The 21581-nt window shown below is 37.0% G+C and overlaps 1 protein-coding gene across 1 annotated transcript in view; it reads left to right on the top strand.

The window, feature by feature from the left end:
* Positions 1 to 21581, top strand: part of LOC121440444 (AF4/FMR2 family member 2-like) — a 532707-nt gene that overhangs the window by 402742 nt on the left and 108384 nt on the right. The window contains exon 7 of the mRNA XM_041641195.1: positions 19635 to 19731. Coding sequence (XP_041497129.1) covers positions 19635 to 19731 — 97 coding nt within the window. The remainder of the gene's footprint in view (positions 1 to 19634; positions 19732 to 21581) is intronic.

The following is a 21581-nucleotide window of genomic DNA, read 5'->3' as shown; positions in this document are numbered from 1 at the left end:
AGAAGCCAACACTCTACAGAGAATATGAAAATCTTGGGGAAAATGATATCTTCTTACAACTTAGTTCTAATGTGAGTGGTGATGAAGAGTAGAAGTTTTGCAGAAGCAGCCTGTAGCTATATTCTAATAAATATTAAACAAGCCTACTTGAAATGTGTTTTAAGTTTCTGCAAATTTTCATTTTTCTATAATTGTAAGCTTAGGAATTATGTCAAAGTGGTTATTCTACATTAATTCAATTAAATACTAATAAAGATGGGTTAAAACCATTTTTAGTAATATGACATATGGGTCATATGGGTTAAAACCATTTTTAGTAATATGACAGATTTTCTTCTACTGTAGCATGTTGTCTTTCTTTTCTGAAGAGCTAGAAACAGTCTTACATCTAGATTGGCCTCACTCAATCACTTTTTGTTTTGATCAGGAACATCAAGAGATTACATATATAAAATTATACAGACCCGAGTAATTCCCATCAAAACACACAGGAATGAGAAATCATAAGTCTCTATTTGGTGTTTTTAACCCTGTAGCAAGTAGCAACGGTAGATAGATAGATAGATAGATAGATAGATAGATAGATAGATAGATAGATATGATGAACAATATTTTCCTTAAACTGAACAGTAGCCTTCTAGGTATGAAAATACACACAGGTTCAAAGGGTCTTATATATTCATTAAATATAGCAAATATTTGTTCTTAAATCAATTTGTTCTTGTTCATACCAGTCTATAGTTTTATATACCCCATGTGTAATGCCATCCATCTCTCTATTCTGTAGTATTCTGGAGTCCTTGCCTTCTATATCTCTCAGGATTGCACACAAAGTTTCCCAACTGAAGAAAATCTGGCATGTCTACCACAAGTTGAAGTCAATCCAGATGCAATATAAATACTCTAAGTAACAATGACTAGATCATACTACCAATGTCAAAGATCTTATCTCCTAACCATTCTGAATCCAAGTCCATATTCTAGAATCTCTTCCCAGCCCTCACATATGTCTTGTTTTTAAAGCATCTTTTTCGAGTACATTCCACAAATGGAATAAGTATAATCAGAGTCTAATAAGCCTAATGAAGTTCCTCTCATCCCATTTTCATAACCATTACACAACCCTTGTCATTAGTACACTTTGTGCTGACACTACAGCTTATCAAAGTTTGAAACCCTTCTCTAATATATGAAAATATCAAATATCAAAATGAAGCTGGGCGGTGGTGCTACACCTCTTTAATCCCAGCACTCGGGAGGCAGAGGCAGGTGGATTTCTGTGAGTTCGAGGCCAGCCTGGTTTACAGGACAGGAACCAAAAGCTATGGAGAAACCCTGTCTCGAAAATTAAAAAAAAAAGAAAAGAAAATATCAAAATGATAGTTAATATCCAATTGCCTCCTTTCAGAACTTTCTAGCAACCTTCTCCAGATGGTCCAGAACCTACTTCCTTCAGGGCCACACAAATCTGCACCCCCCGCCCACCAACTGATTTTTTAGGAACTTTAGCTTTTGCTGCCTTTAAAGGATCTTAGTTAAGAGAATTACCAGGGAAGAATGATGTTTTAGAAATATTGCTCTGACCCAGGTAAGAGATATTGAGAAGTAAGAGCAGAATAGAGAATAACAATATGTTGTAAGGAAGCTGCTTGCTTGTTTCCTGCTCAGCAGCTCAGTCCTAAAACAATCACATAGAAACTGTATTAATTAAATCACTGCTTGGCCCATTAGCTTTAGCTTCTTCTTGGCTAACTCTTACATATTAATTTAACCCATTTCTATTAATCTGTGTATAACCACATGGCTGTGGTTTACCAAGTAAAGTTCCGGCATCTGTTACTAGCAAGGCTACATGGCTTCTCTCTGACTCTGCCTTTCTTTCTCCCAGCATTCAGTTTAGTTTTTCCTGCCTACCACTATTTTACCCTATCAGCAGGACAAGACAGTTACTTTATTCACCAATGGTATTCACAGCATACAGAGGGGAATCCCACATCACCTCTCCTTTTCTGTTTAAATAAAAAGGAAATTTTAACTGTAACATATTAAAATTACATAAAACAGTTATTAAGCAAGAATTAGTTACAATATTAAGATTTATTTTATCTATTATCACAACTAAGAAAAAATATAACTATAAATTCTTCAACTCCATCAAAGACTCCAGGAAGATATAATGTTACATAAGTAAACAAGAAGTACATTGTAAGCAACTACCAAAATTCTAGAATTGACAGAGGCATCTCACTGCATAGACAGTCACCCAAAGTTCTTCTGTACTGTTGAGGCACCTTCAGCCTATAGGCCCATAGTATCCAGCAGACTTTTCCATAAAACAGGAAATTTGAAGTTCTGTTCTAGCTTGTAATGACAAAGTTCATCAGTTGCTTTCTTCTGTGTCCTGCAGAATGTCTGGCAGACTCTTTTACGAAGCAGAAACCCAAAAGTACTGTTTCATCTTCTTAGGCAACTTCAGGAGTCATTTCTCTGTGGGTCCTACATGTCCAGTTGATCAAGCAGTCCAGGCAAGAGCAGTTTCCTGCCCAAATGGCCAACAAACTCCATGAGGAGCCTCTTCAATGCCCATCCTATGTTGTTGGGGTTTCTGTCCTGCCCGGTTCCTGCAGTCGTTAAGTCCCAAAGAAATCACACAAAGGTCTACATTAATTATAAACTGATTGGTCCATTAGTTCAGGCTTCTTATTAACTCTTATAACATATAAACCCATTATTCTTATCTATTTTAGCCATATGGCTTGGTACCTTTTTTTAGCAAGGCAGTCACACCTTCCTTCTTCGATGGCTGGGAAATGATTGCAGAGGAATGGGCTTGCTCCTCAGAATTCTCCTGTTCTTCTTGACCCATGTCTACTTCCTGTCTGGTTGTCCCGCCTATACTTCTTGCCTGGCTACTGGCCAATCAGCGTTATTTAAAATATCATTGACGAATACAGACCATTCTCTCACACCAATCCTCCTCCTGAAGTAGACTGGTGATGCCAGGAGCAGATGTGTCTCACTGTCATAAAAAGCCCAAGTTCTTAAAACATTTTAAATGTCATATTCTGAAGGTTTCTGAAAAATGTGAAGAATAGCAATCTGTCTTAAATACATTTCTGTACATCTAGAAAACCTAACTAACTTGATTACAAGCTTGACGATTATAGATGACTATCTATTAACCTATATTTCTTAATTATATATTACATTTTTAAATGAGCTGGCCAAATACAATATCTTAATCAAGATTATATATAGTATAACAAAATTTCCTTAAATTTGTATCAATAAACCAAGATCCATTCCAATGCAAACCTCTATATCATAACTCTCTTTCATTGTAAACAAACATTTATAAACAATATTTGGGAATATGGACATAGTTCTATACAAAATTCTTCCTGTTGTTTATTGTGCAAAGTAATTTTTGAGGGGTGTTGAAGGCAACCTTTTGGGGCAGACTTGGTCTATCAAACCACATTAGCCTGGAAGCAATCCATATATTCTCATCCTCTGTGGAAACAAAAGAAGAACCGCTTTTCCAAAGCAACTTTTCCTTAAACTCAAATTCTGAAGTCGAGTTACCTTTAAAGTATATATGTTGGTTTACCTTAGCAGCTCATACAATTAAATGTCTCTCTGTACTTAACTCTTTAACAGTCAAAAAATTCAGCTTTATAATTAGCAAAGATGAAAGCAAAATAAATGAAGCTTTTAAAACCAAAAAAAATAATATCTCTTAAACTATGACAACTTCTCAAAGGCATGAAGGGTAGCATGGGGTTTGAGTTTGGATTTTGATGAGATTTGAATTCAAGAGGCTTAGATGACTCAAGTTATTTTCTTTCAGTTATTTTCTATTTAAGTAAATTGATCCCCACTATCTGTATGTCAACTTAGTTGCTGTTTGGTCTTAACATTTATATCCTATCCCTAAATATTTTATTTTCTAGGTAATTATATGAATGGAAATTAGATAGAAAAAAAAAGCTATTTGAGATGTAACTATATTGCCTCAACCATGTAATTTGGGGACCTAGTATGGTGGTTTCAATGAGATGTCTCCCCATTAGTCTCAGAGAGAACACTGTTTTCCCCTGATGGTGGGTAATACAGAATCAGGTGTTATCTTGAAAGCAGAGAACAGCTCTCAGAAGACTCTAAACAGAAGAGGATGAGTGGGGTGGGGGATAATGGGAACACCATAAAATATGGGCTACAATTGGGCTGGCTAGTTGTTTCCTTAGCAAAGGTGACAAAAGGTAGGGACTTTCTGAGTTCCAGTCCTCCAGTTGCTCTTTGTGACCTTCCTTTTCCTTGCCTTCCTCCCCTCTGCCCACATGTTGTACAATGTGATTTGACTTGATGTTCTAGAGACTTATGGGGGACATCTCATTAAATTTGCTTCTAAGTTGGTAGCTATTGGGGGAGAATTAGGAGGTGCGGCTTTGCTGTAGTAGCTGGGTCATTGGAGTGGGCTTTTAGGTTTCAAAATGTTCTTGTTGTTTCTAGTGTATTTTCTGCCTCCTGCTTGTTGTTGAAGATGTGTTCTTTCAGCCATTCCTGCTACCATGTCTTTGTTCCACCATTATGGACTCTAACCCCATACAACTTTTAGACCCCAAATTAATTCTTTATTGTATAAGTTGCCTTGGTCATGGTGTATTCTCACAGTAATATGGAAGAAACTACACATAGGAACTAGTATCTATATGTGGTGACCACAAGCTAGGAGGCTCAAAACCACAGTGATGTATTGTCTCACAATTTTCCAGGCTAAAATTCTAAAAGACAAGGTACTGGTATACAATATACTGTCTATGAGGGCTGTGAGGGAAGGGTGTGTTTCACACCTCTCTTCTTGGCTTCTGTCCCTGGATGTCTTCTCTCTGTGCATCTTCACATCTTACTCATATGCATGTCTGTTTCTTTGTCCTAGAGTCTACCATAATGCCCTTAAACCTATCCCCCACCAAGATTATATGTCAAAGTACTGAGGGTTGGGACTTCAATATAAGAAGAGAGAAAGCACAGTTCAAACTCTGACAATACTCTTTCCTGAATTTGCAAATTCTAATAGTTCTCAGATTGTGGCAATAATCAGGTACTTAGTTATGTATCTCACACCTCTCTACCATCCACAAATCCCCAATGTACTTTCTTCTTCCCTAATCTCTCGGAATGACTTGGAATTAAGAAGCTGATTTTTCTTAATGAGCAACTATAGTAAATAATGTTATTGGCTAATTACTGCTTGCTATTACTACAGTTACTCAATTAAGAAAAGACTGCTCTAGCATTGCTTCGGTAATTGATGAAATATTTTTAAGAAGATGATATACTTTTTTTTCTACAAAATCAAAATATTTGTAGAAGTTGTTCCCACATTCTTTATAAACACTTTTGTTCTATTGTGTTCTTAATTGATTCTGGATTCTGACCATCCTTTTTTTCCTATGGGAGTTCATTACCTGGCTTCATAGTATCACACTATGCCAAGATAACTCACTGGAGACCAAGAGAGAAATCAGGCTGTTGTCCCACATTCTCTGCCCACTAAATCAATTTTATTTCAAAGAAAGATGGTTATTGTGAAGCTGTCAAACTGAGGTGAATTGAATGGGCAGAATGAAGGCTCCTATTAACAACAGCAGTTATCCCTGTCAGATTCAAGTCTAGTAGACAGTTACAAGCCAATTTGACCATGATGAGTGGGTGGGTGTTTAAAAATAACCAAAGTCAAGAAAGATGACATAGAGACACCCATATTACTTTGTAAACTGCAATCCAAGAGGGCAACTGAGTGTTCCCTGCTTGGTCCTAGACTGCAGGTTCTCTAACCTTCATAGTCTTAGAGAGGAGGCTCGTGGACAAGACATCATCCTCCCACTCCCCCACCCCCGCCTAAGTTACCATGGATGTTTTCTTTGGCCAGATCTTGGAATGCAAGGTCATAGTAGGGAAGACAGCAGCAAGGTCTGTAAAGAGGTCCAAGGTAGACAAGCAGTTTACAATGCTAATAACCAGGGAAAGCAGACAGTAGCTGGTGATGGGAATGTGTGTTTGTGGAGGAATTCTCTCTGCATGAAAAAAAACATCATGAACATTTTAAGAGTGTTGAATCTAAGATTGTGAAGGTTAAAGGACAGATAATCAGAACAGGGTTAAAGGAAAATGATCTCTCATCTTAAGGGAAGCCAATTTAAGTGGGATTTGTGGCCTAACATTTGCATTTGTGTAGGTGCTGTACTGTCCATGCTGGGCCCTCCTAGGAGTCCGGCAACCTAACCCCATGTGTCACAGTCTGGAAAATGGATTAGCTGATAGAACATTAGGTGTCCTGTGGACTCCACACCTGAGACCAGGGCAGACTGATACCTTTTCCTGTTTTGACATAGACACATGCCTGTTTTACTTGTGCTTTGTGAATCTCTTGTTGCAACCACCAAATCCACATCCTCTCCCCACTTCTCTGTGAACTACTAAAATGCGGGGTTTCTTTCTTTAGTCCTGTGGCCCAATTAGAGCAACTCACCTACATTGTCAGTCTCTATTAAACACAAGCTGCCTGTAGGGCTCATCAGGCACAGGCATGGGAAATGTGTGCTACCAAGAAGGGGCCGCTGATCAGATAACTTCCTTTCACAATTAGCATCGGGTCTAAAAATTCTGAAGCCAGGAAGGGTAAAGTAGTCTCTGTGGATGAGATCCTGGATTGCTCCACACGCCATCCAGACAGCTGCATCTTAATGCAATGCTTTGTCTCACTCCAAAAATGACAATTTTTTTTTTGCTTTTTTTTTTGTTGTTGTTCTTGTTGTTCTCACAGTAAGGCATGTGGTAGCTTTATCAGTTGTAGTTTCAATGCGTTTTTAAAAAAAAGTAGAGAAAGGGATTACGTGGGCAAAGTAGCTTCTTAGCTTTTCTCTGTAGATGGCAGAGTACATCTGAGACTATCTGTCAATCTCTGTCACTCAGGGCAGCAAGAAGAGTGATTAGGGACATTGTAGCAGGAAGGTATTAGTTGACATCTTAGTTCTCCTCCATGCTGGCCTGTTGTAGGCAAAGGCCGCTTGTTTGTTTCTGGCTGCTCAGCCCTGAAATAATCACACAGAAACTATATTATTGAAATCACTATTTGGCCAAAAGCTTAAGAATATTACTATCTAGCTCTTATACCTTTGCTTAACCCATTTCTATTAATCTGTGTATTGCTACATGGCTGTTGCTTACCGGATAAAGTTCCATCTGGTGCTTGTGTCCAGTGGGGCTATATGGTGTCTCCTTGACTGCACATCCTTTCTCCCAGCATTCAGTTAAATTTTCCCTGCCTAGCTTCATTCTACCCTGCTATAGGCTCAAAGCAGTTTCTTTATTCATTAACCAATAAAAGCAGCACATAGACAGAAGGACTTCCCATACCACTGCCCACCTGGGATTTAGTCTTTTTGATATGCAACACTACACAATTCACCATTTGAATTTTTATTGAATTTATAATTCAGCGTTCTGCTTAGTATATTCACACAGTATGAACCAGCACCATTGTCCAACTCCATTGTTCTTACCAGCCAAAAGAATCCCTACAACATTAGTGGCCACTCCTTAACTCAGCTCCACTCATCTTCTGAACCTTTCTGATGGACCCAATGTTCTCTAAGATCATCTGAACAGTCTTTCTCTAGGGTTCAGTGGCAATGCTGAGATGTTAGCCTTACCTTCAGCATAGCAGGTTAAGAAAAACTTTGGTTATATTAATGAGTCACAGAGAATTCATGTACACTGCAGTGAAATTTAGAGAGAGATGGCTAGAATGACTCAATATGACTGCTTTCTATTTCAATGTGATTGTGCCATGTACTACAATTTACAGTGTAAACAAGCCTTCTGCAAAAGCAAAGTATATCTTGCAACTCATTTAACATGTACAGAAAGAGCCATTAAATTATTTCAGTTCCATTACTCAAAATGTTCAGAAAATTCTTCTGTATTACAGTTCATGCAAGATTGGCCTTGCAGCCAAGTGTTTCAACATAACTGTTGAATTCTCTTGGGGGAATGTCTTAGATTGTTACTTAGGGAAATATATGCATAGACATTGTAGAGCCCCTTATGAAACAATTCTTACTTTGTTAAAACAGTGTGATCAAATTTTCAATTACATTTTCCAGTACCTCTGTATTTATGAGCCTTATAGATAATCATGAGTGTCAATAGAATTGTTGAATATTTTAATGAAAATGAAAATGATAACTATGGCTTCTTATGCCATTAATATTTTTCATTCATATGCAGTACCTCAAAACTGTTTAAACTTGTTTGCCATTTTAAGCTTAGCATCACCTTTTCCTTTTGCAAAAACAGTGTGCCTTGACACAAACTGGGCTAGCAAGAACACCAAGAGAGGGAAATTCACTTAGTTTTTATCCTAATGAAGGTGGTGAATTTGTCTTTTCACCATTGGCTGGGGTATAACCTCTTAGTCTTGTGCAATTTTTAAAAGAGTAGGTGTGAAGGAAATGAAGGGAGAGGAGAAGCTGCCTGATGCCCCAGGGCATGAGAAGGTATCAGAGCCTTAGTATAAACAAAAGTTTTATGAGGTTAGGGAGATTGAAATAGCTGCAAAAATTATTTGTAAGATGGGAAAATTAAAGGTGGGAAAGTTATGGAACATTGGCCCTTGGCAGGCAAGCTACCTTTGATTGGAAAAAAATTCTGACAGTTCTTCTCTCTTTACTACACATTCCCATTTTTTTTTCTGTCTTCAAACTCACCCAGTGCATGTAGACTTTCTAAAGTCTCTAGTAAGAGTGAATTATTGTTGTGACAAATGATGTGTATGTGTGTGTGGGGGGGGGGTATTGGTCTCAATAAACCTCTGGGGCCCTAATTCAAGGAATTTCTTTTTCCACCTATCTCTTTAGCATGGATTCAGGTGAGCCTACCTGCTGAGGATTGGTCCCTTGACCAAGTGATTGACTTGGCCCAAGTTAAGACTCATCTGTTTTTTTTTTCAGCATCCCAGGGACAATTTTTGAGAAAACACAGATCCCATCTTGAAACCAAAGGATAGATTACTAGATGCTAGATAATCTGCAGTGTGAAGAAGCAACAGCTAGGGGAAAAAAATTATCAGCTTGATTAGACATGTAAGGAATAAATTGTTGTGGTTCCTTTTCAGTATGAGGTGCTTTTAGAGTTCTTCAGGGTTATAGAAGGCACTAGGTCCTTCCTTCCCCCATAGCTGTGAGCTGGCACCTGCTGGTCTCAAAACTCTAATAGTTGGGATGTTACAGGCAACATGCTATATGACTGAGCACATGATCAGAAAAAGTAGCAGTCTCAAGGTCATATTATTTATTAAATTGTTGCATCCTAAACTAACAGGATGGAGAATTTGGGAATGGGGCAAGGACCAGCAGATGGAAAAAGAGATCAGAAATTTCTCATAATAAGGGGATTTTAAAACACCACACTGTCTTTTATTAAGTCAGCACACTAGGCATTTTTGCCTTTTCTCTGTGCTGATGTTCCTTACAGTGTATAGCAAGAACTGCTTCATTTTCACCAGTCTCTCTGGAATTCGTTATTATAGAGGGAGGATCATGTTTTCTACAGTCAAAAGATGTGGACTATACTGGATTTTGTCTGCCCAGCATCTCCTAGCCTGTTTTTCTCTAAATGAGATAGAATATTCCTTCTCTTCTAGACTTCTTTGTTCTATGCTTATTCTCTGTTCTTATTTCTGCCCCCACTGAGCCCTGGGTACACTTGATTTTGTTTTTACTTTCCAGCTACAATGTTAAAGACAGGCTAAGGGGCAAAAATTAATTTGATCTCCCTTTCTGATCCTTTTAGATGTTATTATTTTCTATGTTCTGCATTATCTAGATTAGAAGTACTAAACGGTGATAATGATGATGCTAAGTAAAACACTATTGACTGTAAGTCCATAGAGAGATGTTGTAAGGACACTTGTTCATTTCCAGCCACCCAGACTCCCAAAATAATCACTCAGAAACTATATTATTTAAATCACTGCTTGGCCAATTTCTTAAGCATATTGCTAAGTAGCTCTTATACCATTGGTTAACCCATTTCCATTATTTTATATTTTACCACGAGGCTTGTGGCCTAAAGGCAAGGTTCTGACTGGCATCTGTGTCTTTCTCCTCTGGCAGCTCCATGGTATCTCCTAACTTTGCCTTCTTTCTCCCTGCATTCTGTTCAGGTTTTCCTGCCTACCTCTATTCTGCCCTGCCCAGGCCCAAGACAGTTTTCTTTATTAGCCAATGATATTCACAGCATACAGAGGAGAATCCCACATCAGAGAGGATACAGAGGACCTTATGCTTAAAAAATAAGCTTCACAATAGCAACTCAATAGTTTTAACAGGGCTTCTTTAGTTGAGTTGTGCTAGATGCTGTAAACATTAATTTGGTGATGTTTTATTCTATATTGTCATTTTTACTATCTGTTGCTTCCATTCATTTAAAATAAAAAAAAATAACATGGTTGGGGTAGACCATTATCTAGACTACACAAAGCATAAAAACATAAACTGATATAATTATTAGAAAAATAATACCAAAGCCAGGTGGTGGTGGTGCATGCCTTTAATTCTAGCATTCAGGAGGCAAAGGCAGGTGGATCTCTGTGCGTTCGAGGCCAGGTTTGTCTACAAGAGCTAGTTCCAGGACAGGCTCAAAAGCTACAGAAAAACCCTGCCTTGAAAAGCTAGAAAGAAAGAAAGAAAGAAAGAAAGAACCAATGGTTTATATTAGTCTGTATTCTTTTTTTAGCAAATAAATTGGCATTATTCATACTTTTCAAAACACCAGGATTTCTAATTTTGTTTCAAAATATACATTCAAGATTAATATAAGTATAGTCACAATTAATTAAAACCTGTGCTTAGATTCATATTTTACTGTTACAAATTCTTTGCCTAGAATGAAACTTTCTTTCTTGACCTCATTTTTCAAAAAGTAGGGATAAGGAAAGGTTCTGGACCTTTGTTAAATAAGTTTACAATCTCTTGATGTGACTGCATGGCTTTTATCACTTTATTGGCTGATGGCATTATATATCATAAGAATAAACATTAATATCCTGCATAGGTCTGCACTAGAGATCCTCTCCATATATGCTATAGTTATAAGCTTGGTGTTTTTGTGGGAACCCTAATAGTGGGAGTGGGGACATCTCTAACTCTTCTGTATGCTCTTGGGACCCTTTTCCTCCTACTTAGTTTACCTTGTCCAGCCTTGTTATGAGGGTTTTGTGTTTAGTCTTATTGTATCTTACTATGCCATGTTCAGTTGATAGCCTTGGGATGCCTGCTCTTTTCTAAAGGGAAACAGGATGGATGGATATAGGGGAAGAGAGAAGGTAGACAAGTCTGAGAGGAGTGGAGGGAAGGGAGTGAAGGGAAGATGCAGTTGAGATAAATTAAAAAGAAGAAAAGAAAAGAAGAAAAGGAAAAAATCAGGGATCTGACAACAGCACAGACCAGGGACATCCACATGGTCTCCAGTGTCAGCACATGCCACAGACCTCAGTATGGTCTTCGGTGGCAATACAGACCAAAATTGATGTCTTCTGGCTGGGGTGTAGGTGTAGAAGATCAGTTTTTTTTCTTTAAGGGGATAGTCACTGGGATATTAGCCATTAACGAGTAAGGATATGGTCAACAAAAAATTGGACTTTCTGTTTGTTTCTTTCTATTATTTTTTTGGTCGGGGGAGGTCACAAAAGTAGGGGGGCAGATCTGGGAGGCCTGGAAAGGGAGTGTGATCAGGGTGCATGATGTGAAATTTCCAAATGAGTAATAATATATTATTTTAGAAAAAATTAAATACACATTGCCCTTTTAAAAAACAAAACAAAACAAAATTATCAAACTGTATATTTCTGGAATCTGGTTGATTAATATTTTGTGGTATAAAGTTCAGTTGCATTTTTAATAGATTTAAACTTTTTAAATTTGAAAGATCTGAGAAAATAATATTATAAAGTTTCCTTTTGTGTGAATAATGATTTGCATAGGTTTCTGATATGCAATAGTGTGAAAGGGTACAGTTCTTCATTATTCAGCTTTATCTTAACTTGAATCTCATTCTTCTAATTTCCTGTATTTCTAAATAGAATTGTATTGATGTATTCACTATAATTTAGGCCTAAAAACTGCGAGCCAATAGTCATAACTAATGGTAAGGATTTGGCTGATTCTTTTATGATAAGTATATGACATTAGCTGTCTCATTTAATAGTTGCAACAATCCTATAAGGTGGCATATAAGGTTTCCAGTTCACAGAGACACTTGAGAGTTCAAGGAATTTAAACAATGTGAATTGGTAGTAATTATTTGAATTGCGGCCTATCTGACTGGAGAAAAGTCTTCTTTCATATAAACCCAGTGCTTGACTGCATTCAGAAGTCACAGTACCACTGAAGTACTTTTATAGAAAGAAAACTTGGTAATCTAAGTTTATAGAACATTGGCTAGTTCCTACCAGTGTGGACCCTCAGACTTGAAGGGGTGCTGCATGACAATGTAAGATGTGAGCCATCGTAGGTCACATATATCATGCCTAATAGAGAAATAAATATGTTAGCTTTTGTTTCCTTTATAGTAACAACATTCCCAGCATTTGCTAGAACTTAACTGTGGTTATTAGATTTGCCCTGAAAAATTTATAAATAATATATTCAGCATGGCATAAGAGTCTGCAAGGGAGGTCCTGTAAGATGTACTTAGCAAGTGATGAAGATGTTTGGTGATGTGGGAAGTATGTTTATTATGCGACCATGAAGACTTCAGGTACACAAACAGGCCATCTAGTCAGCAACTTGAGCTGCAGTCAATCTGAACCTCATCGGAAAACCTAGTGATCCTCCCTTCCCAGAGAGTGGAGATAAACATGGTATGTACTTCAGGGCCGTCTCCCACTTGTTTTCTTCTCTTCTGTGGGAGACTATCCTAAGACAGTTTCTCTTGCGTTCCAGATTCTCTAGAGGTACAACCTGTCCTCTCCTTGTAGAGTGGAAGAAATGCAGCCTAAAATCCTGCTGAGCTCAAATTTAGAAAAGCCCAGCTACAGACTATCCTGTAACTTGCTCTGAAGTTTCCTCAGAGCCACTTGGATTTTAGCATACCTCTTTTGGTGTATAGAACCAAGAATCTAAAAGGGACAGAAAACTTTGGCAGTTCTTCCTATCTTTTATCATGTATGTAGTAACCAGTCTAAATGTGAAAATCTTCTTTGTGGCCTTACTAGGGTGATCAACCAAGACTCATTCTTGACCTTAACTTGTCTTGTATGCATGCACATTAAAAAATAGTATATACGTTAAAAATATTCACTGCTGAAATGTATATGTGCCATAGGCAACATATGGCAGTTGAGGCACTGTATAGAGTTGAAATACTGTCGATGGAGGCTATGAGGCAATTCACCTCCTTCTACTTTGAAATATAAAAGAGTCACTTTTATTGGCACCAGAAAGAGCTTAGCATACAAATCACATAGAATTTTATAAACAACTGAGAAACACTGCTGTCAACATTTAGTTGGACACATAGAGTCATCTGAATATTTCACTTACATACTCAGAAATAAAATGTAAATTCTTTGTGCATCAGCATAAAATAAATCCTACCTGCTATATTGATGCCAGGAAATAGCTCTTATCTGTAGCCTTTCTCTAGAAATATTCCAAGTTAAAGTACTCAGCTATCAGTGTCTTAGAATTTGCAGATACAACTAAAGTATTGGTCCTAACTACCAATGAGTTTAATTTAAGGCAAAATGGCTTTCAGCATACCTGAGTTGTAGTGCCCTTAACAACACTTAAATACTTCAGTTGTTTCGAGGAGTGTTAGGTGGAGATTAATGGGCCAGCTCCACAAAGGAGCTCTTCACTTAATCCTTTAGTAATTAGAAGCTGATCTGGAGAGATGAGCAATGAAGTACCTTCTGATCATGAGGTACTTTGGAGGTATTCACAAAGGTTTCTTCTCTCTAATCAGCTTTGGGGGCTCTTAGAAACTTAAGAAACGCAAAAAAGGATAACCACAAAGTGATGGCTTCTTGGCATGAAATCTGTCTTTCCAATCGAGAATAAAGCTGCCCAATCTGTTTCCAAACTACAGACAGTGCGATGCTTGGATTAAAAGCTCCTAGAACAGTGCTGTTGAGTATGATGATTGATGCCTAGAAGCCCAATGTTTGACATCCCTACTTAGATGAGGAAATCTCAAAAGGCCCACCCCTAGATGAGGACTTGCAGGCAATTAATGACTTCTGAGAGAAGGAGAAATCAGTCCTCCTCAAAGATGATTTCCCTATTCAGTTACCCAATACCAAGTGGTCAGCTCTAAACACATATACAAATAAACATTACTTAAAGGACTCAGCACGTTTGTGTGTGTGAGGGGAGTATATGTGTCTGTCTAAGAATACTAATTAAAGAAAAAAAAGTCATAGTTTTTCAAGGCAGTGGAGAAGGAGTTGGAAGGGCTGGTGATATAATGCAGTAACCACATGAAATTCTCAAAGCAGAGTTAATAAAAAAAGATTATTATTTCTTGCAAAATTATCCAGGCTATTTTTTTCAAATCTGCACAAATCTAAAAGATTTTCTCTCAGGAAGTCCCAGTTTTGATGCTTGAGTAGGGACAGGAAGAAGGGGAAGATGAGAAGAAGGAGAAAGAAGAAGAAAAAGAAGGAGAAAGAATAGAAGAAGGGGAAGGAGAAGAAAACTAAAGGAAAGAAGGGAAGAGGACAGGAGAGACGGAAGAGAAGAAAAAACCCTGAAAGATCTTGAAGCAATCTGCATGGCTTTGGGGCAGTTTATACTTGCATCATAACTGGTAGAAAATTATGCAACCCAAAGAAAAATAGCAGTAAGATTAAAGTCAGGTTTGAAATAATGACCATAGGGCAGGAAATTTGAACTTATTCTGAATTTATGTAATCAGTTTTAAGAAAATTCAAGGCTTATGTGATGGAATTTAGTACACATCAGCAGTCATTCATGTCAGAGTTCATACTACTGACTTTGGCTAATGTAAGCAGGATAGACAAAAAGACAGCTATGCTTAGAAAAGGATGAATACAGCCACTGTGCTTTTCAGGCATCCTGGTGTACATATCATCAATAGTAACTAAATCTCTGAGACACTTGTTTTTATCCTCATTGAGCAAAAGAGTAAACTGAGGTTCAGGAAACTGAAATAAGGAAGTTGGGTTTCTGAATAAATCCTTAGAAGTACCTATAAAGCTATATTATCTCAATAAAATGAAACTTAACTAAATGAACTTGTTTCAAACATGTTCTACTTATCTCTGAGGCTATCTAAGGAAGTCCTGTTTTTATCTATTTTTGCTTGGAACTCCTTGGAAGATTTCATTTGGCATAGGAATGATTTTTCCCTTAAAAATTTGAAAAACATTGACTTTTCATGGAAGATCAAAAAACATTTTTTCAACAAAGTCAAATATTACTTGTTTTCATCTTTGTTGCAACTAGTCAACTTGACCACTGTGATATTTAAGCAGCTAGAACCAATACATAACAAATGGGAATGGTTGTGTGCCAATAAAACTGTACTTTTAAAAACTGAAATCTAATTTCCATATAATTCTCCTGTGCTATGAAATGCTATTTTTTTCTCCCACCCATTTAACAATGTGTTCCTGACTCGTGCGCAGTACAGAGACAGAGAGAGGTCTGGACTAGATAGCCTCTAGGAGAAAATTCTTTATTCTTATGCTAAACAACCAAAATATTTGAAGATACTTATTTTCTGCAATTTGTAGCAAGCCATAAGCTAAACTATTCAATACCATCTTTCCTGTGTCAACATGCACATAGTAGGTGCAAGATCTGGCACAGACACAGGCTGTGGGTCTTGTTTGAGGCACTTGTCCCCACTTGGTAGATTTTGGAGATTCCCATGGAATATAATACAAGTTTTCAAACCAGTGACCAATTGTTATGATTCTCAAGCTGAAGATTCCCAGTGAGATAATCATTGAATCAGAAAGTTATAATTTAAAATCTCAGAAATTAGATGAAACTCCTTATAAGATCTTGGGGGAAGCCTCAGAACCATTACCCCGGGAAACTTGATGTTCTGAAAAATATCACCACTTCTTAATTAGCTACCTATCTTTCTACCAACCAACAAGTTAGTATTTCATAGAATACAGACCACTACATATGACAAATATACAATTTCTCAAGTAATATTAAACTGCTTATATCACATTCCTTCCTGTTTACTTGTTAAGAAGAAATGTCCTTTAAGGAATATAACTATAAGAAGCCAAATTACTATTCTAGAAGATGGTATACAGGAAGACTCTGATGAAAAGGCATAAGTCTTCAAGTATCCCTTGACTCTTTGGACTATACAATTACTCCAAAGCCCAGCTGTGGAATGCAACTGAAGCTATCTGGATCTTACTCTGATTGCCATCAGCTCTGCATACTCAGGATGGCAATGACAATCTAAGTAATCAGAAGACCCCAAAATAGTTAAAAGGTCCAGAGGCTGTGGCTCTTAACTTTAGCTGAAACTTTAAAACCTAAGTGAACATCCTCACTCAGGGAAGGGGGGCTGAGAGAACAGCCCCATTTAGGACTGTAAGAATACCCCACATCCATAAGACAAGCAGGTAGAAGACATTGGAAAGCATAGAATAACTTCAAACTTGCAGGATTGTCTGAAGGAACAGAATGGTATCAACAGCTAACCATTTTCAAAATTATAAATTAGAGAATATTTCATTTCCATGGTAAAGTTATAGACAATTGTCTAGGAAGTAAAATAACCCAAATTTGTACTTCTGCCCAAATTTGCTCATTCTACATGAAGGAAAGTAACCTTAAAAACCATGACCTCATTTGTATATCCACCTTTGAGATACTATTAGACATTTCCTGAATGACCATTGTTTGTCCACAGATTGCTCAGTAAATTCAAATGGTAGAAGTGCAGGAATACAGAAGCTTTCCTTTGTAGTGACTTAATAATATTAATAATTCCAATTATTTTTCTCACCAAGATAACATCTTTCCAAATGAATGTCTGCCTAGATCCATTGTATGATTTTGTGGAGTATTTTCACCATTAGCTCCAGTTGTGATTCCAGTGCTCACAACCAAAGTCTGTGCCCACTGGAAACCGAGTGATGCACATGTGGCTCAAAGATCATAATGATTCCACCAAATGTCAGAGCCTATGATTAACCAGTAGTCATTTCATGTTAATGTCATTTGTGAGCTCATTTTGTTCTTATTGCTGATATGATTTCATGTACCATACTTTATAATTTGTGTCTTCTAGGAAAACATGTACTCCTAAATTGTGTCTGCAGATGGTTTGGGTCCCAAATTTGTCTTCATGACTTCTACTTGTATAGTCATAAGCACATTTTATAACATCTATAAAGCTCATTTAGGAAGCATTGTTAGCAACAGATTTCTATCACAGACTCCTTGTGGGTGTTAAATTCTGTGACCCAGATCAGATACTTAGCACTTTACTTGAGTCAGAAAATTAAGCACTACAAATGGATGGATCTTGTGTCATTTGTTGTGCTGACCATTTTGACACATACTAACATATATATATATATATATATATATATATATATATATATATACACATGAACACACAGCAAAGAATATTTTACAATTGGAAACACAGATAGTTTAAAAATATTTTGATTCTGTAGCTTGTAAAAATGATCCAATATACAGGTTTCATTTCCTGGGATGCATTGTAAAGAACTACTAGTTTAGAACTACAAACTCAAAACTTCAAAAGAAATATCAAGATACATATTTTTTCTTCTAAGATCTTCAAAACAGCTATTAGTTGTTTGCAGTACAGTCATAAACCCTGCAAAATTAGTTTATCTAAAACCAACTCAAATAATTGTCCTCATAAATCATCCTTTATATCAGTTGTTGTTTTGACCTTAACATCTGCTTTCTGGGATTATGTGGTTGAGTATGGTAGTGGGGGAGTTTTGCTTTCTTTGAAGAATTATTGCATTCTCACTGTGACATGAAGCCCTTTGCAACACTTGAACAAGATCCCTAAAACAGCATTCCATGCTAAATCAAACTAGAAGCTTAATTTCCCTCTCTCTCTTCCTTCTTATAGATACATAATACAGATGTGAATTCAGAAATGGTAGTTTAAGCATAGATGTTGTGCTATCTGTGTGACCTTGAGTAAATAGTTTACCTATCTGAAACTTTCCTTCCTTGTATACAAAATGAAGTTGGTGGACTCTATCCTCTTTGGAAAGATGCTCTAAAGAAGATGGAAGTGAATCAAGTGTGCCCTATCACCCACATGAGAATTAAGGACTGGAAGTAATGAGGGAAGCACTGTGGCAAACTGTGCTGCCATCAGACACAGTTTCGAGAACTGACATAGGAAACAGATTCTTTGTAACGATTATTGTTTCTAGAAAACATTTGTAGAGGAAATAAAGTCTGAGTGAGCCATGCAAGGGCACAGTATATTATTTCGAGAGTTGAGGAATAGAATTTTGGATTTATAGTTAAGCTTGATGCTAACCCAGGAAGAAAGAATAAAAGGAAAGGAAAGGAAAGGGAAGGGAAGGGAAGGGAAGGGAAGGGAAGGGAAGGGAAGGGAAGAGAAGAAAAGAAAAGAAAAGAAAAGAAAAGAACAGAGTATCATGCCTGAGAGATTGGTCCAGAATGGTTGAGAATCCCTCCACTTGCATTCTAATGAGGTTTAAACTCATAATTAATCAATTAAAAGATGAATACAAATTGGTCTTTAAAGCCTGTGTAGCTGGAACTTTAAGGAAATAAGCTTCTCTTCCTGTTATAAATCCAACCTCGATTGTAGAGAGAGATAGCACACAAATTAGTACTTCTGTCAAAACTAAAGATGTTGTGTGGCCACCAAAGAGTCTTGAAAGTTCCCATTCATTACCAAAGTCTAGACCTCTCATATTTTTCAGATGCCTTGCTTTAGGAAGAAACAATTTCTTATACACAACATGAGTTTAAATCTTGTGGATCAAATTTTACAGCAAGAGATGGATCATATATCAAAAGGTTAATGAATAACCATTACTTGCTCTGTTATTTTGTTGTCAGTGAACTACCAAGCACATTCAAACTTTCTCATACAGAGAGCCCCAGAAGTCTAACCCAAGAGCCCCCACAGCATCCTAGCACTGTTATCATGCCTGGCTTCCTGCTTGGAAGAGTCAGAAAAACATCCTATAGAGATGCAATCCCCCATCACCCAATAATGATTGACTAGAACATTTATTATACTTTTAATAGTCAAAATATATAAACTCCCACCATCTCTGGAGATGATGAAATCATCTATTCCTCCCCTGATTTAGGGTAAGATAGAGAGAGAAGTTATGTACACAGTGTATGACACAACTAAAAGAACTCAGATATCCAATTAGCTGAAAGAATCTTGGTTCCCTCTGCACTTTTGACAGAATTGCAGCTGTGAGATTATAGTAACAATAGTTTTATTCTTATTGCAAGATGGATCTGAGAATAATTTAGAGAAGATTTTTTTTGTAACACAAATACCACTCTGATTTCTTCCAGGATGCTGGAGGATGACCTGAAGCTGAGCAGTGACGAAGATGATCTTGAGCCTGTCAAGACCTTGACCACTCAATGCACAGCCAATGAGCTCTATCAGGTAGGAGGAGCTTAGAGCTTTGCATTAGGCCTAAAGTGGGGAAACACAAGGGAATATGTTGGCTTTCATAAACACAACCTCTTTCATTTACAGGAAGAGAAAGAAACAAAGATGATCAGTGTTTGGGAACAGGTGAAATCAACTGCCACTTTCATTAAAGTTATATTAAAGTAGATGTGTTCTTCAAAACCAATTTCACTTCCTTCTGTCTCTCTTTTCTATACACAAATACTGTTTATCAATGAGCAATAGAGAGTATCATCTCTATGTGTTTTAAACTACTTGCTCTATTTGGGTGTCATGTCATGTCCATTGGATGACTCCAGTGTGAAGCTTAGCATTTAAAGTCATTAATTTTGGTGTAAATGTGACTGCTCCATTTTCTTCTCCAAGATGGGAATGAATGCTGCAGCAACATGCATTTAGCAAGAGCTTTCAGTTGTCCTTCATTTCTTCTGTTCTATACTACAAGTATTCCCAATACTATCTCCCCAGATAAGAGGACTATAACCTTTTTTGTATGTTATTTCAGGTGAGCCTGAATTTTTTGGATTTAGTAAGTAAAATAACATTATAAGTCCCAGCAATGGTGTATAATATAAATGATCCCTGTACAGTTTCCAAAAGGTTAGTTCTTCTGATAGTTATGCCACCAAATATGGAGTACAGAAAGCAGTTTTAATGATAGAAAATAATGCATAATTGTGAGTTTAGTGGCCTATCAGGAACAAAATGCAAGGAAACTACTACCTGTGGCTCACAAACTGACAGCTGTTTCCAAGGTGCTTGCTGTGCATTTACCAAGTGCAAGCAGTCCTCCTTGCTGTGTGAGCCTCATAACAAATGTGAACACACACTTCATTTCCAATGTCTGTCATTTCTGCTTTCTGCATTTTCTATGCCAATAACAAAAGCATCACATTTGTAAACAAATCAAAAACAAAGCAAAAATTCTACATCATTGAGTTTGACAGCTACAACCTTAAATTTTAATGGAAATGTTTAGATGAGAATGTAGCAATAACTGAGAGTAAATTTTGCACATTTATTTCCTCTCTATGTGAATATATAAATACACTCTGCCTTGTAAGTCATAGGATTATTTTTTGTGTTATGTTGAGAAGTGGCATCAGTCCTATTGATCTGCATCATCTGAGTTTTTGAGCTAACTTTGCTGAAATTATATCAAGAGCTGATACAGAATGATAAGTTGGAAGTACCTAGAACCTGCTGCCCTCGGATCAGACATAGCTAAACTTCTTCCATTCGATAGAGAATCTGAAATGATAGAACCACAATACAGAAAAATAATATAGTTGAGTTCATGAAATAGAAGTGTTCACAAGGCTACAGGTATTCACAGATGAGCCACCTTGCAGAGTTTCGAGGACAAGTTAAGAGACTTGGAAGGCTATAGTCATTTAGTAGTAATAATGACATTTGGTGAACTGTGGATTTATAAGTCTTAGCATTCTTTTTCAAGAATATATGATTTAAAACTGTTTTCCTTTTTATTACTAAACATTACACAGCACAAATTATTTATAAACTCACAGTTTAGTGACATTCAGTATATTGACAAACTTTTACATCTATCACTAATCCCAAAATATTTTCATTATCCCAAATGAAAACTCTATGCCTTTGAAATATGCTCAACTCTCCTTTCTTTTAATCCTTGAGGATACTTCACTAATCTATTTTTTTTGTCCACATGGATTTGCCTATCCCTATAATGGAATGCTATGGCGTTGGATCTTTTTAATGTCTGAATTCACTTACCATAATGATTTCTTTCTAAGTTATTTTAGGTTGTACCATATAGTATCACTTTATTCAGTTATATGGCA

This window comes from Microtus oregoni, unplaced genomic scaffold (genome assembly GCF_018167655.1).
Source record: "Microtus oregoni isolate MIOR12 unplaced genomic scaffold, Mior012 000067F_ref0000223, whole genome shotgun sequence".
NCBI classification, from domain to species: domain Eukaryota; kingdom Metazoa; phylum Chordata; class Mammalia; order Rodentia; family Cricetidae; genus Microtus; species Microtus oregoni.
Note: the sequence above shows the minus strand (reverse complement) of the source record. Positions and strands in the feature narration are given on the sequence as shown.